At 43.5% G+C, this 13,488-nt stretch overlaps 1 protein-coding gene across 5 annotated transcripts in view; it reads left to right on the top strand.

Annotated features, from left to right (window-relative positions):
• Positions 1–13,488, top strand: part of DVL3 (dishevelled segment polarity protein 3) — a 65,711-nt gene that overhangs the window by 28,170 nt on the left and 24,053 nt on the right. For all 5 annotated transcript variants that reach the window (XM_053310297.1, XM_053310296.1, XM_053310295.1 and 2 more), the window contains exon 2: positions 13,052–13,121. In XM_053310297.1, the coding sequence (XP_053166272.1) occupies positions 13,052–13,121 (70 nt within the window). The remainder of the gene's footprint in view (positions 1–13,051; positions 13,122–13,488) is intronic.

Here is a 13,488-nt window from a genome sequence, read left to right as displayed (position 1 = left end):
AAAAACCAAGGCAGTGTTCAAATCTGTTTCTGAAGGAAGATGTCGGGGACCCAGTGCTTTAATTAAGAATCTCGTGGTGTGAGCTTGTGAGAGATGTTGTTCAGAAGGGAAGAAAGGTGAGCGGTATCAGTCCCTGTGACTGATAGGCAATTGACTTGGCCAAAAATATTCACCAATGTATTAATTATAATTGAAGAGAATATTTTGGAGAATTATTCTTTCCATTCTATTAAATACATTGGCCAGTATTCCTTTCAGATTCTAAAATGAAGCCTTTGGTTTGGCTGGACCTAGCATCAATAAAGAGGAGTCTGAACATCTGCCCTAGCCTGGTCAACAGAGCAAGACCACCTGTGCAACAGCCTCCATTGAATCCCTCTGCAAGGCATACTTTGGGTGAAGTAGTAGCCCCTAGCCTGGTCCTAACAAGGGGCTTCTCCTTAAGAAAATACAGCATATTCAATATACTTACTTGGGAATTTTCCCAACAAACAGTAGACAGTATCTGTTGTCTTAAAGTAAAAGGTAAAGTGTGCCGTCAAGTCAATTTTGACTCCTGGTGCCCACAGAGCCCTGTGGTTGTCTTTGGTAGAATCCAGGAGGGGTTTCTAGGGGCGTATCTAGGGTAGGGCAGGCAGGGCATGTGCCCCGGGTGCCACTTGAACATGTTCGGCAGCCATTTTGTTTTTGATGGCCATTTAAAAAAATATATATATTTAAAAATGGCCACCACACATACTCAAATAGTCCCTGCGAGGCCCTAGGCCTTGCCAGGCCTCACAGAGGCCACTTGAGCATGCGTGGCAGCCTCCAAAATGGCCACCACACCGATCTTTGCAGGCCTAAACAGGCCCGAAAATCAGCTTGGGACGGGCTGCGGCGGTGAATTAAGAGGCCTGCGGGGAGAGAGGGAACCTTTGCAGACCCCCCCCCCAGCCTTTAGGAAGTCCCCCGAAGGAGCTACAGGTAAACATTTTTTTATGGTAGTTATCTGAAAGATAGGTGTCAGATGTTTGGACAGGGGGTGCAATTTCAGTGCTTGCCCTAGGCGCTGTTTTCCCTAGATTCACCTCTGGGGGTTTCCCATTGCCTCCTCCCGCGCAGTTGGAGATGATGCCTTTCAATATCTTCCTATATCGCTGCTGCCCGATATAGTGCCAGCTGGAATTCGAACTGGCAACCTTTTGCTTGTTAGTCAAGCATTTCCCTGCTGTGCCACTTAAGGTGTTGTCTTAGGACCTCTGTATTCCCTACAGGCTTTAGGAGGAGCTCTGTGGGTCACGGTGCCAGTGCAGGAGAAGTCTATTGCAGAGAGAGAAACGGCCAGAAAGCCCAGGGCAGTTCAGCGGGGGATTTGTCTCCTCAGTATTGTTCAGCTTTGCTGCTTGGAGCAGCTTACCCTGGGCTTTCAGTGGAGGCTGAGACTTAGGTGCCATTAGCAGTAACCATTTGGGGCTATAGCTTGACCTCTTTGGATCATACTTGCCACCTATTGTTGTTTCTTGCTAGTTGGCTCAGGAAATTCCCTGGGTTCTTTTTGTCCAGTGGTTTACAGTAAGCATATATAATTGGTTATCTATTCCATTCTTGCTGTGACTCCCAAGTTTTTACTCTACAGCTCTTTATTAAGAGGGAAATAACTCCTAAATTGTCAGATCACTTTATCTCCCTGCAGTTAGGATCTGCAGACATTAAATAGGCTCGAGTAAAGGAGTGGTAGTAAGAAGAATGAAAAGTACACTTGGCAGGGGGCAAAGTCTCATGGTGGGTTTTGGGCACTGGCATGTATCTACCATTGATATGCAGCTCCCTGGAAGTTTTTTAGTAGATGCCAAACAGCATAAGGCTGGGGAGCCTCATGCAAAGTGTTGACTTCAGTTGATGGAATCCCTTGCCTATAAACTGCACCACCTTCAAATGGTGTCCTGCAACTGATGACGTTGCTTGCCAGTGAAAACCTTACAGTAAGCATGCAGTTACTGAAATACCTCCACTTAGCTGCCAACTAGATTTAAGAGTCTTTATTCAACTAGCTGGCTTTAAACATGATTAATTCTTAACCAATTCTATTTGCATAAGTTAGCATATTACTCAAAGCATTACAATTCCTTTAGATAGATATAATACTGTAAATGCAGAATTGCAGCTCTGTTCTTATTTTGTGTGTGATTGTTGGCCTGGAAGGAGATTTACATTATGTCAGGCCCATAACCAGCGTAAAGGTTTAGAGTGGGCCGTTTATCTGGTCTCCATCCATCCTAAGTGCAAACAGTATTGAGTTATCTTAAAAGTATGTATGGGGGAGGGATTGGTGGAGGGAGAGAAGAATCTAGGGGCAGGCTTCCCCTAGCTCCCCACCCCTCTTACAGGTTTGCCATTTGTGTCAAGACAAATTCAACAAGTTAATTCATGTTGCGTTGTGTCTCCAGATGCCTGCATGGGTTGTACATAGAGGTCTTCCTTCCTGGGTTGAGGCACTTGTCAGTATCTGAGTTGCATATATATAGGTCTGTGATTCTGTTCTGTTGTGCCACTGTAATCAAGATGTCCAACAGATAGCTTTGGGTTGGTAGTGACCTGGCCCTGAGACAGGGATGTCTTGATCACTAGGTTTCAAAAGGGTTGTGAATTGCAGAACACGGTGCAAGGATTGTGTCATGTGGAACCCATGCTAGCGATTCTCTGAGGAGAGCACCCAACAAGAGAAGAATCTGAGGATATCATTGTGGTATGCAGTATCTATCGATTTAAAAACAAGTGTGTTGATGAAGTGGTAAAACAATCCGTTGCACTGGTCAGAGATGATGTAAACCTATAGACTTGTTCAAAGAGATCTAGCTTGAAAAGAACTAGAGTGTAAGTTTTGTGCTGGGCCTCAGAATTGTGAACCTCTGTTTCCTTCATGTTGCTTCACCAAAAAAGTACCAAGCTACAAGAATGTGGCTTTGAAGCTTGTTGCTACTAATGCTCAGTGGAGGCCTTTTTCTTTCATGTGACTCTTGGCTTTCTGGTGGTAGTAGAGGGAATGTGGAGCATCATAGGCCTACCACCCTGACCTAGCTGTTGTGTTTGGCATTCTGGATTCTGAGCAGAACTTGCTTTGCTGCGTGCGCACATACGTTCTATTTATTTGGTGAGACCTTTCTAACTACTAAATTGGCGTGTTTTATTCAGAACCAGATACTTCTGGTGGTTTTTCTCTTCCAGAATTTGCAATATTTTGGGTATTATGGGGCTGGTGGTTAGGCAACTGACGTCGTAATTTTCTTTTTCTCCTAGGTGTGGCGCTGAAGCAGCCCAATCTGTTGCTTTCTCCCTCCTCCTGGTCTTTCTTTGCTCTCTTGCTGAGCTGAGGCTTTTCCAGGAATGAGCTGTTCTGCTAGGAAAGCACATTCCACAGCTTCGGATCTTTTTGGCAGGAGCATTTGCCTGCTGTTAAATTGGAGCCAGGACTGACTTGACAACCCTCTTGCAAGAGCTGGGGTTAGAAGGGTTTGGAGTTGTGGTGTGCAGTTTCTCACTGGGCAGTTGGTTGCTTGATCCCTGGGAAGGCCTCAGTCTCTGGGGTACACGTAGCCTATCCTTTCCCAGTGCTGTATCAGAAAGCATGATACTTCATAACATATCTAAGCAGGTACAGTATTTTATTTATTTATTTTATTTTTATTTAACATATTTTCATACCGCCCAAAACACAAGTTCTCTGGACAGTTTACAAAACAATAAAAACAACCAATAAAAAGATTGACACATTTCAACAATTAAAATTTAAAAAGTTAAAACTATTAAAACACAAAACAATATCTGATTAAACGCCTGGGTGAACAAATGCGTCCAAACCTTGTACTTTGCCCGGAAATTTACCGGCAACCAGTGTAGATCTTTTAAGATGGGAGTGATATGGTCTCTATGAGATGACCCAGAGACCAACCTGGCTGCCGCATCCTGGACTAACTGCAGTTTCCGGACTACATAAAAAGGCAGCCCCACATAGAGCGCATTGCAGTAGTCAAGTCTGGAGGCGACCAGCAGATGTACTACTGTTCTGAGGTCATTTATCTCAAGAAATGGATGCAGCTGGCTATCAGCCAAAGCTGATAAAAGGCACCTCTGGCCACTGCCTCAACCTTGGACACCAGGGAGAGTTTTGTGTCCAGAAGCACCCCCAGACTGCGTACCTGTTCCTGGGGAAGTGTGACTCCATCCAGAACGGGCAGATCAAAATCATCTCCCGAGTTCCAACTCTGCACAATAAGTACCTCCATCTTATCTGGATTCAGTCTCAGTTTGTCACCTCTCATCCAGACCATCACTGCCTCCAGGCAGGCATTTAGGGAGGTTATGCCTTCTCCTGATGATGTTGACATGGAGAAATAGATTTGGGTGTCATCAGCATACTGATAACACCCTGCACCAAATCTCCTGATCATCTCTCCCAGCGGTTTCATGTAGATGTTAAACAACATTGAAGACAATAGGGAGCCCTGAGGGACAACAAACAAAAGTTCAGTTTTTGAAGAACAGTAGTCCCTGAGGGACACCATCTGGAATCTGCCCGGGAGGTAAGAGTGGAACCACTGCAAAGCAGTGCCTCCCACCCCCAACCCCCTCAGATGCTCCAGAAGGGGTCTAAATCTAAGTTGGCCTGAATACGAGAGATTTTATCCACAAAGAAATCATTAAACACGTCACAGCGGGTAATAGATGGTTCCAAATTCTGATTCAAGGGAGGAGGGGCACATACTAGCCCTCTCACAACCCTGGACAACTCCACTGGACGTAAATTTGCAGATGCAATATGGGCCAAAAAGAATTGCTTCTTTACTGCCCATATTGCCAAGAACATAGATCTTCAAATGTGCTCTATGTTGTAATCTGTTGGATTCGAGTTGAGTCTTCCTCCACTTGCGCTCCAGTCATCTACCTCGCTGCTTCAGCCCCCGTAGTTATTCCGTATACCAAGGGGCCAATTTTGAAGTGGGTTGGAGAGGACGCTTAGGTGAGATTGTGTTTACTGCCCTGGTGAGTTTTGTGTTCCAGTTCTCCACTAGGGCATCAACAGGATCACCAGCAGAGCCAACACTAAATCCCTCCAAGGATTCTTGGAACCCTGTTGGATCCAGTAACCTTCTTGGGCGGACCATTCTAATGGGCACCTCACCCCTGCGAAGGTAGGGTGTGACTGTGAGTCCAACCTTAACCAGATGGTGGTCCATCCATGACAGTGGGGAAATCACAGGAGTCCCCACCCACGGACCACCCTGATCAGAGTGAAAGACCAGATCAAGCATGTGACCTGCAATGTGCGTTGGTCCTGAGACCCTTTGTCAGAGCATTGTCCCCTCTAATCTTTTTCATCTCTGTGCGGAATGAGTTTTGTTCTGGGCGCCAGTATCAAGGCACTGTGTGCACACATGCATTCAGAATGGGGCCTTCCTGATTCAACCTGAGCGGGATCTAAAATGAACTGAGCAGACATCCAAAAACTATGCGTGCACATGTGCACACCTTAGAGGGAACAGTGTGTCAGAGGGCTTCTTGCAGCTGCAATATAATCTGTGTCTAGTCACAGCATTTAAACGATCTTAGTTGCTGCATACAGAGTTAGAAAACAAGCCACTAAGCTGCATAATTGTCACTGTAGCCTTCTATTATCCTACCAGCAGTTTCAGTTTTTAGAGAGGATGGGTGGGTGAGAGGACATAGCCACTTGTCTGCTTGCCTGTGGCACTTAAGAATCACCTCCAAGCTTCTGAGCTTTAAATAGGTGGTGGTTCAGATAACTAGAAAAAGTAGGTGTGTGTGAAGGCAGGCAAGGAAATAGGTTTGTCGGTTACTGAGTTTTATGGACTGATTGCAAGGTTGGGACTGTGGCAAACAAAACAGATTTTTCTAACTGGCAACACAACACTGAGGCAGTTTGTGTTGATAGCAGTGTAGATTTTTAAATGGAATCTGTCCTCTCATTGCATCCAAGGCTGGGGAGTGTTCAGTGAACTCAAGAGTCAGTTTGGCTTCATGTGTATCTGAACTGGGCCAGAGATACACTGGACTTTCAAGTGCCTGAAATGCTGTCTTGAACCATGGACTATGTTGACATTTGGTCACAGCAATGGTTCAATGTGATGGCACTAAAATGCAATGGTTGGTGATCTTTTGGCAAAGTCTCTTGTGTCCATGTTAGTCTCTAGCTCTCAGTGGTTGTACAGGTGGTCTGTTAACATATTTTTGGTTGTGCTTCTCACACAGTCATGTGATAATTATATTCCTGCATCATATTCTTACATGTAAATCAATGGCTACTTAATGCCACCTATAAATACCAGTTGCAGGGAAGCGGGCATGCCCTCATCTCCTGTCTGTGGGCTTCTCAGAGGCATCTGTTGGGCCACTGTGGGAAACAGGATGCTGTACTGGATGGGCCTTGAGCCTGATCAGCAGGGGCTGTTCTTAGGAAGTACGTTCTCACATGCAAATACTCTAGTTGAGCCTCAGTGATATATGTTCAACAGATTCTGAGCGTCTATAATATGATTTGAATTCATGAGGACTAGATACTTGCATTTATAAATAAGAGTAGGGGTTATTGGACTGCCAGCTTCTTCAACAAGTATTTATTTATTTATTTATTTATTTATTTGAAACATTTGCTATACCGCCCACTCCAAAGACTCTGGGTGTTGTACAAAAACATGCAAAACAAGACAGCATTAAAATTACATTCTAAATAAAACTAAAGTAACTAACAAAAAGAAAAAGGGGGGGGAAGCAAATAGATAAACTACAGGGTAAAAGCCTGGTAAAAAAGAAAAGTCTTCAATAAAGATTTAAAAATCAACAAGGAAGGAGCTAAACGAATCTGCAGGGGAAGGGAATTCAGAGAAGTGGGGCAGCAACCGAGAAGGCCCTTTCACGGGTCCTAGCACCCCAAATCTCTCGGAAATCAGGGACCGACAAAAGGGCCATCTGACCAGATGTGACCTGAGCAATACTGTCCTGACTGTGTCAATACAACACTTGCTGCTGAAAATATACTGAACAGTTTTTCTTGAAAAAACAAAACAACAACAACAAAAAAAACCCCTCCTAAAAGTAATTATAGAAGAGATTCAGTGAAACTGTTCCGTACACGCATGTGTAAGAGTAGCGTTTTATGACTGGGGAGGATAATTTGCATAGCTCCAAGTGGACTGTCTGGGCATAATATTCTTGAAGAGTTGCCTACTGATTTAGCCCTTTAACATCATGCCTTCAGGAGCTCTCAAGACCACTCCTGCCTACATCTCAGTAAGACGCTGTTGCTTGATTGGAACAGAGAGTCTGGGGAATTAAGGCACAGCAAAATGCTTCATTCAGGTTTCATGAGTGCATTTGAGCCTTCGGAGACTTGCAGGACAGCTTCCTTTGATATACCTGAACATCAGTGTAAGGACCAGGGTAGATTTGATTTAAATCAAATTGATTTAAATCACTAGTCAGTAAGACTAGATTTAAATAATAGTTTTTTACATAAAGATTCATTGTTGCTGGTATAATCTTAATATTTACAAACAGATGAAGGTTTCATTTTTAGTCGTCTTCTAGATAGAAAAATTGCCCAAAATAATCTTACAGAAACCTCTGGAAGAGCATGACGTTGTGAATGGATTAATGGAATACATTTGCCAAAAAATTGCTTACATACAGCTTCATGGTACATAATTAAAAACTAATCCTTATTTCATGATGAATAACCTTTGGGCTATAATGTATCTTAAATAGAAAACTACCTTTAGATAGATTTTTTCCTCAAAAATCATTTTATTTTTTAGAAATCCGCTTTAAATAAAATCTGATTTTTAATTTTTTTAAAAAAATCATTTATTTTTATCCACTCTGGTAAGGACAGAAGGTGCCACTGGCAGAATTAATTAGTATGGAAAACCCTATTTGTCTTTCAGAGATTTTGGAATGTGTTTTCCGCCACTGTTAAATTGGACAGGTAGAAAAATCCTGCCTCTAGTTCCACAACTAGAGGGAACAGCAGGAGTTCCTGGCTCACTCTGGGTCTCGGTCTCCATTTGGCTTGTAACCCTCCTTTCCCTACCTTTCATTTTATTAACTCTTCTATCTAAACAGGCCTTTAAAGGTTGGTTTGTGAACCAAGAGGGTTGGGTATGAAGGAGTTTACTGTTCAGGTGGACAGTATTTTTGATGCACACTGTACTTTTGTCTTGGCTTGTCTTCGAACAACTCAATTCCCTGGGTGGCTGGAATCAACCATGACTTGGTTTGTTGGGGGGTGTGTGTGTGTGTGTGTGTGTGTGAGGTCAATTTTCAGTGCATTAATTATTACATTAAAATTAATTAAAATATTGATTGAAGTGAAGGGTTAGAGGGTTGGAGTTGGGGAAAGATGAGGGGGAAATGGGATGGTGTTGGTGAGCTCTGTGTCTTGCAAAGTCTGTTCAGTCTAGGATCACAGGAACGTGCCTTTCACTCTAGGAGCATGCCTTCTGCTGTCAGGCCCTTGGTTATCTAGCTCAGTATTGCCTACACGGATGGCAGTAACTCTCCAGGGCTTCAGGCAGGGGTCTTTCCCAGTCCTACCTGGAGATGCTGCCAGGGGTTGAACCGGAAACCTTCTGCAAGCAAAGTAGGTGCTCTTCTACTGAGCGATGGCTCTCAAGCGGTCAAGTGCATTGAGCTGCTGCTGCTCATCAGCAGGAAAGACAAAGAGCTCTTCATGGCTCCTGCTGTTGCTGCTAGATATTCCTACCTGCAGGCTGGGTCTGGCTCCCAGGCCTTACATTGTGCAGGCATCTGTCCCCTGCCCTCTTGTTTCGGAACTCAAGGCCATGCAGTCAGTTTGGGTAGTTGTGTGTGTGCGTGCACATGCTGTGATTATGCAGCACAAAACCCCTACATAGGCTGTAATGCTATTCACATGCATCATAGAACAATTCTCAAAGCAGTTTGTGTAGCACAAGAAATGGCAACTGAAACCAAAACCACCGTTCCATGTCCCAGAATGGCTCATGAGGCACACAAAGGAGCCACCAGCAGCCGCTGCCACAGGAGAGGCGCTGTGCTGGGTTGAATAGGGAGAGTGACTCTCTCTGCTAAATGGGAGAACCACCGCTCAAGCTGCCTCTGTGCCCAGTTAGCAAGGGATGCATTTACTCTCACGTAACTTCCTTGCATGTAAGTGGGACTTGCTTCTGAACAATATGCTTAGAAGTGTACCATTGTGATGTTTTGCAAGGAGTTTAGTTTTCTGGGAATATCTCCTTTGGCAGTTTTTTTTTTTTTTTAAACCCAGTTTCTGGCCCTTATGGCAATGATTATGCATAACAGTGCATGAGTAGCATCTGGTAAATCCTCTAAAAGGCCAGTGTGTGTGTGTGTGTGTGTGCTGAATGAGCATCCAGTGGTTGGGGGTAAGGCTTCAGTGTTTTACTCCATGTCTCTTCCTATGACTTGCAGAAGCTAAGTCAATTATATCTTTTTTAAAAACTTCTTAAACTCCACACAGAATAAATTATGCACAGTAAAGGATGGAAATGAAAGTTAAGTGACTTCCCAGGTTTCCCAGTCCAGTCCAGAATTCTCTCCACAGGATTTCTCTGTGTTTTTAGTGTTGTTACTGTTAGATTGTTGGTGGATTGAGAGAGGATGTGCCTGATGATGGTACATGTAGGGAAGGGAAACCAAGGGTTGTCAGGCATGAGGGGAAGGGGAGAGAGCTTTGGACTGCCAACGGGTGCAGTTACTACCCTGACCCATGGAAGCCACACTCTTGCCTGCTAAAGTTTCTCTGCCTTTATTCAGTGTTCTCCATATACTTTAATAGTATTCTACACAGCAATGAGAGCTATAAACCTGTGTACCAATACTTGCCATGTTGAGTTCCTCTGGATTTTGATTAAGTGAATATATCAACTTCTGCAAAAAGTTGATTCACAGTTGTAGCCGTGCAACGTCTCAGGTCACATTTTCCCCAAAGAGCTCATGTTCCTTAAATATGTAACGGTGACTTTTGGGCATTTGAGCACCACACCCTTAAATAACACAATGTCTGAGCAAAGCCTCTTGGGCAAATCTATTGCCTTTTTAAACCCCAGCTCCCAGCCCCTCTTCCAGGCATTGACCCAAATGATTGTACTTCTTTCTTGCACGATTCCATCTGCTGAAGAGACATCAAAGCCTGTCTCTTTCTGGCCATAGCATATGGCCTTCCAGAAGAGAGGAGGATTTTGCAGTGGCGATATCCCAGCCACTTTCCAGCATGCATGCACGCACCATTGTTTTCTTTCACATAGCTCTGACTCTCCATAAATCAAGAAAGAGGCAGTTTGAGCATCCTGCAGTACTAGACGGGACACAAACGCAGTGCTTCTGTTCTTTGGATTAGATTAATGGATTAAATTAAATAAGAGTGATCTGAAGATTTTCCATCTGGACTTTCCATCTGGATGGACTTCTCCATCCACAGTGTTGAGATCAGTTGTTGGTGCTGAAGGCAGTGGAGCTAAGCCGTAGTGCAAGGGCTTGAACAAGAGCTGGAGGGCATTAGGCTCCAAAAGGTTGGCCACCTGAATTTGTACCAAGCCTGGCCAATCCAGACGCTTCATCTACCTGCCAGTCTCGGGCTGATGTTGCATACCCTTATTTCCTTTTCTCTTTCTGAAAACCCATGAAGCCTTTGGTTTGAATTCTTAGTTCTGATCCCCAGTTGAAACAAAGCCTGAAAATGTATGTCTCCATTGCCCCAGCATCTCTATCACTCCCACAGTTGAAATTTAGACTGTAAGCTCCTTGGGTTGGGATCCCCATTCAGCCATTAAAACTAGCTGGGTAACTCTGGGCCAGTCACTTCTCTCTCAGCCGAACCTGCTTCACAGGGTTGTTGTGAAAGAGAAACTCAAGTATGTAGTACACCGCTCTGGGCTCCTTGGCGGAAGAGTGGGATATAAATGTAAAAATAATAATAAAATAATAATAACTTATCTGTTTTTGCTCTTGCAAAACTCTGCAAAATGCCATGTACATTGATAGTATTATTAGTTGCACCATTAACTTGCTCCTCTGTGTCCATGGTCTCTTGTTTCTTTTAAATTATTGCACAAGTTTTTTTTTAAAAAGCCAATAGAGGAGCAGGCCAGTAAAAGCCAATAGTTTTAGTTAAAAAGCAAACTTTTTCAGTCTGTTCAGTTTTCTCTTGTTTCCTGATGTGAAAGATTAGCTGTGCTAACAGATTAGTGCAAGGCTATAGAACTTCAGCCCTCCTGCAGATGTTTGCTATTTAAAAATTCTGAGCCTAATATTTTCATTTCTGCGTGCTATGGTAGGAGGAGATCTGCTTCTGAATTGTGTTAGAAATCCATAAGAGAACACAACAAAAGTCATGAGGGAGAGACGCTATTGTGAATATAGCTGCTTGCAATATTGAGGATATTAGCTGCTAGTATTCCGCGTTTTAAACACTAATCCAGAGCAGCTCAATTTTGGCCCTCCAGCTGGTGTTGGACTACAACTCCCATCATTCCTGACTGGCCACTGTGACAAGTATTGAATTTGGTATTGGGTGTAAAATTCAGTATCCTCAATCAGTTTTTATTTGTAAAGGGGGAAAAAAAACCCCAACAAAAGTAAGGCTGGAAAGAGTTCTGAAAATGTGTGGGCAGTGCATGTGCAAATCTTGTATAATTCATTCAGGTTGCAGATGTTAAAGGGGTGCTCGTGCAAAATTGGGATTTCATCCCCAAAAGAGCAGAATATATGCAGCTCTGTCTGTAGTCTTCTGGTTGGTAATCGTTTTAACATAGTGCAGCTTAGGAAGGAGGGGAAATGGGTCTTGCACTTGCTTAGTCAGGCATTCAGCAATAGAAAAGAGCTTGATTACTCCACCTGAACAAGGCTTCTCTATGTAAATTAAGGGTCTCATATGACTGATTATTAAAGTGAAAGATTTCTCTCTCTCTCTCTCTCTCTCTTTAAGAAAAGGATACCTGATCAGATTCTTGCTTAGTCATGTACGTTCTCTGGGCGGCCTGGGCAAGTCTCTGCATCTCAGTCTCGCTTAACTTCACAGGGCTTTCTTGAGGAGAAGTGGACTGAAACCTCCCCATTCCCCTGCATATATAGAAATTGCAGAGGGCTTATGTGGGGGAGGGCTTCTGTACTTGGCACAGTCTGACTCTGACAGATCCACAAGTTGATGTGAGAATAAGATACAGCAAATAAGGAAGTTGTCTGCAGATGTATCTGGTTTGATTCTTTGATAGTGTGTGTTTTGAGGCTGCAGAATGTGGTGAGAGGAAAAGGTTCTTGTGCTGAATGTGGGACTACCCAGGGCAGGGAGTGGCCTCTACCAGTTTGCAGAACAAATTACCTGGAAACTGCCATATTGCATGCATGCATAAATAAATAAATAAATAAAGTGTATATCACAAATATATACAACTAGCTGGCAACTGTGTATGCCCCCCCCCCAAAAAAACCCACCAACAAACAAAACAAAAGAAAATCACTCCTGGGAAGAGGAATTCTCAGACTACTCTTCCTTTTGCAGAACAGCAGTCCCCAGAGTTCCTTGGCTGGGAACCATGCCAGTTTAAAGCAGTTTGAAACTGGTTTTGAGTTTGGTATGTGAACATACCAGGCTCTTGCCGTCATGTGGGTGCAACATACTATAATGAGAATGTTCAGATTCACCTGACACAAGCCCCTTATTTATCCCATCTCCTTTCCCCGTTTCTCTGCCTCTGTGTGCCTCATGTTCTCCCTAATGCTTTGCCAAAAACAAAAAAAAACACAAAAAGATCCAGCAACTAAGTTAACAGTTAAAATGCAAGCAAACTTGTATCATTTATTCCAGTTGCAGATTATTAAGAATGATTAAGAAGGATATTAAGAAATATCTTAAAAGGCAAAGAGGTTTATTTGAGTGTGGGTGAGGGTGGGAATAAACCATGTTCTTCTATTTTTGCCCTAGAACCTGGCCCAGTTCTGTTGGCTTTTCCTCATGGGTTGACCTGGACTCTGACACATCCTTTCTTCTTTTTTACAGGGTTGTGAAGGAAGAAATCTCTGATGACAATGCAAAACTTCCCTGTTTCAATGGCCGTGTGGTGTCTTGGGTAAGCAGGCGTCATGACTGGGTTTGTCTGCCTCTCTTTCTCTGCCTTCACAAATCTTGACAGTCACTGTGAAAGTTGACTCCTTTCTTCCTTAATAACGCCATTCCCTGTAAAGTGTTAGAGCCACCACTGTGAACTCATAGACCGAGATGTAGACCTTGTTTTGTTCTTCAAAATGGAATGCTGGACTTGCTGGTGGCTTGATCTGATCTAGTAGGGTTCTTTCTATGTAGGTTGGCATTAAGGTCAGGATTCTGAATACTTGCTATCTGTTTTTTCCTCTTATGACTGAGGAATCACATCAAGACCGTATCCTTCTGGTTTTAGGGAAGGCCTGTGCTACTTGTGACCAACCAAGTTGCCCACA

This window comes from Hemicordylus capensis, chromosome 3 (assembly GCF_027244095.1).
Source record: "Hemicordylus capensis ecotype Gifberg chromosome 3, rHemCap1.1.pri, whole genome shotgun sequence".
Classification (NCBI taxonomy): domain Eukaryota; kingdom Metazoa; phylum Chordata; class Lepidosauria; order Squamata; family Cordylidae; genus Hemicordylus; species Hemicordylus capensis.
Note: the sequence above shows the minus strand (reverse complement) of the source record. Positions and strands in the feature narration are given on the sequence as shown.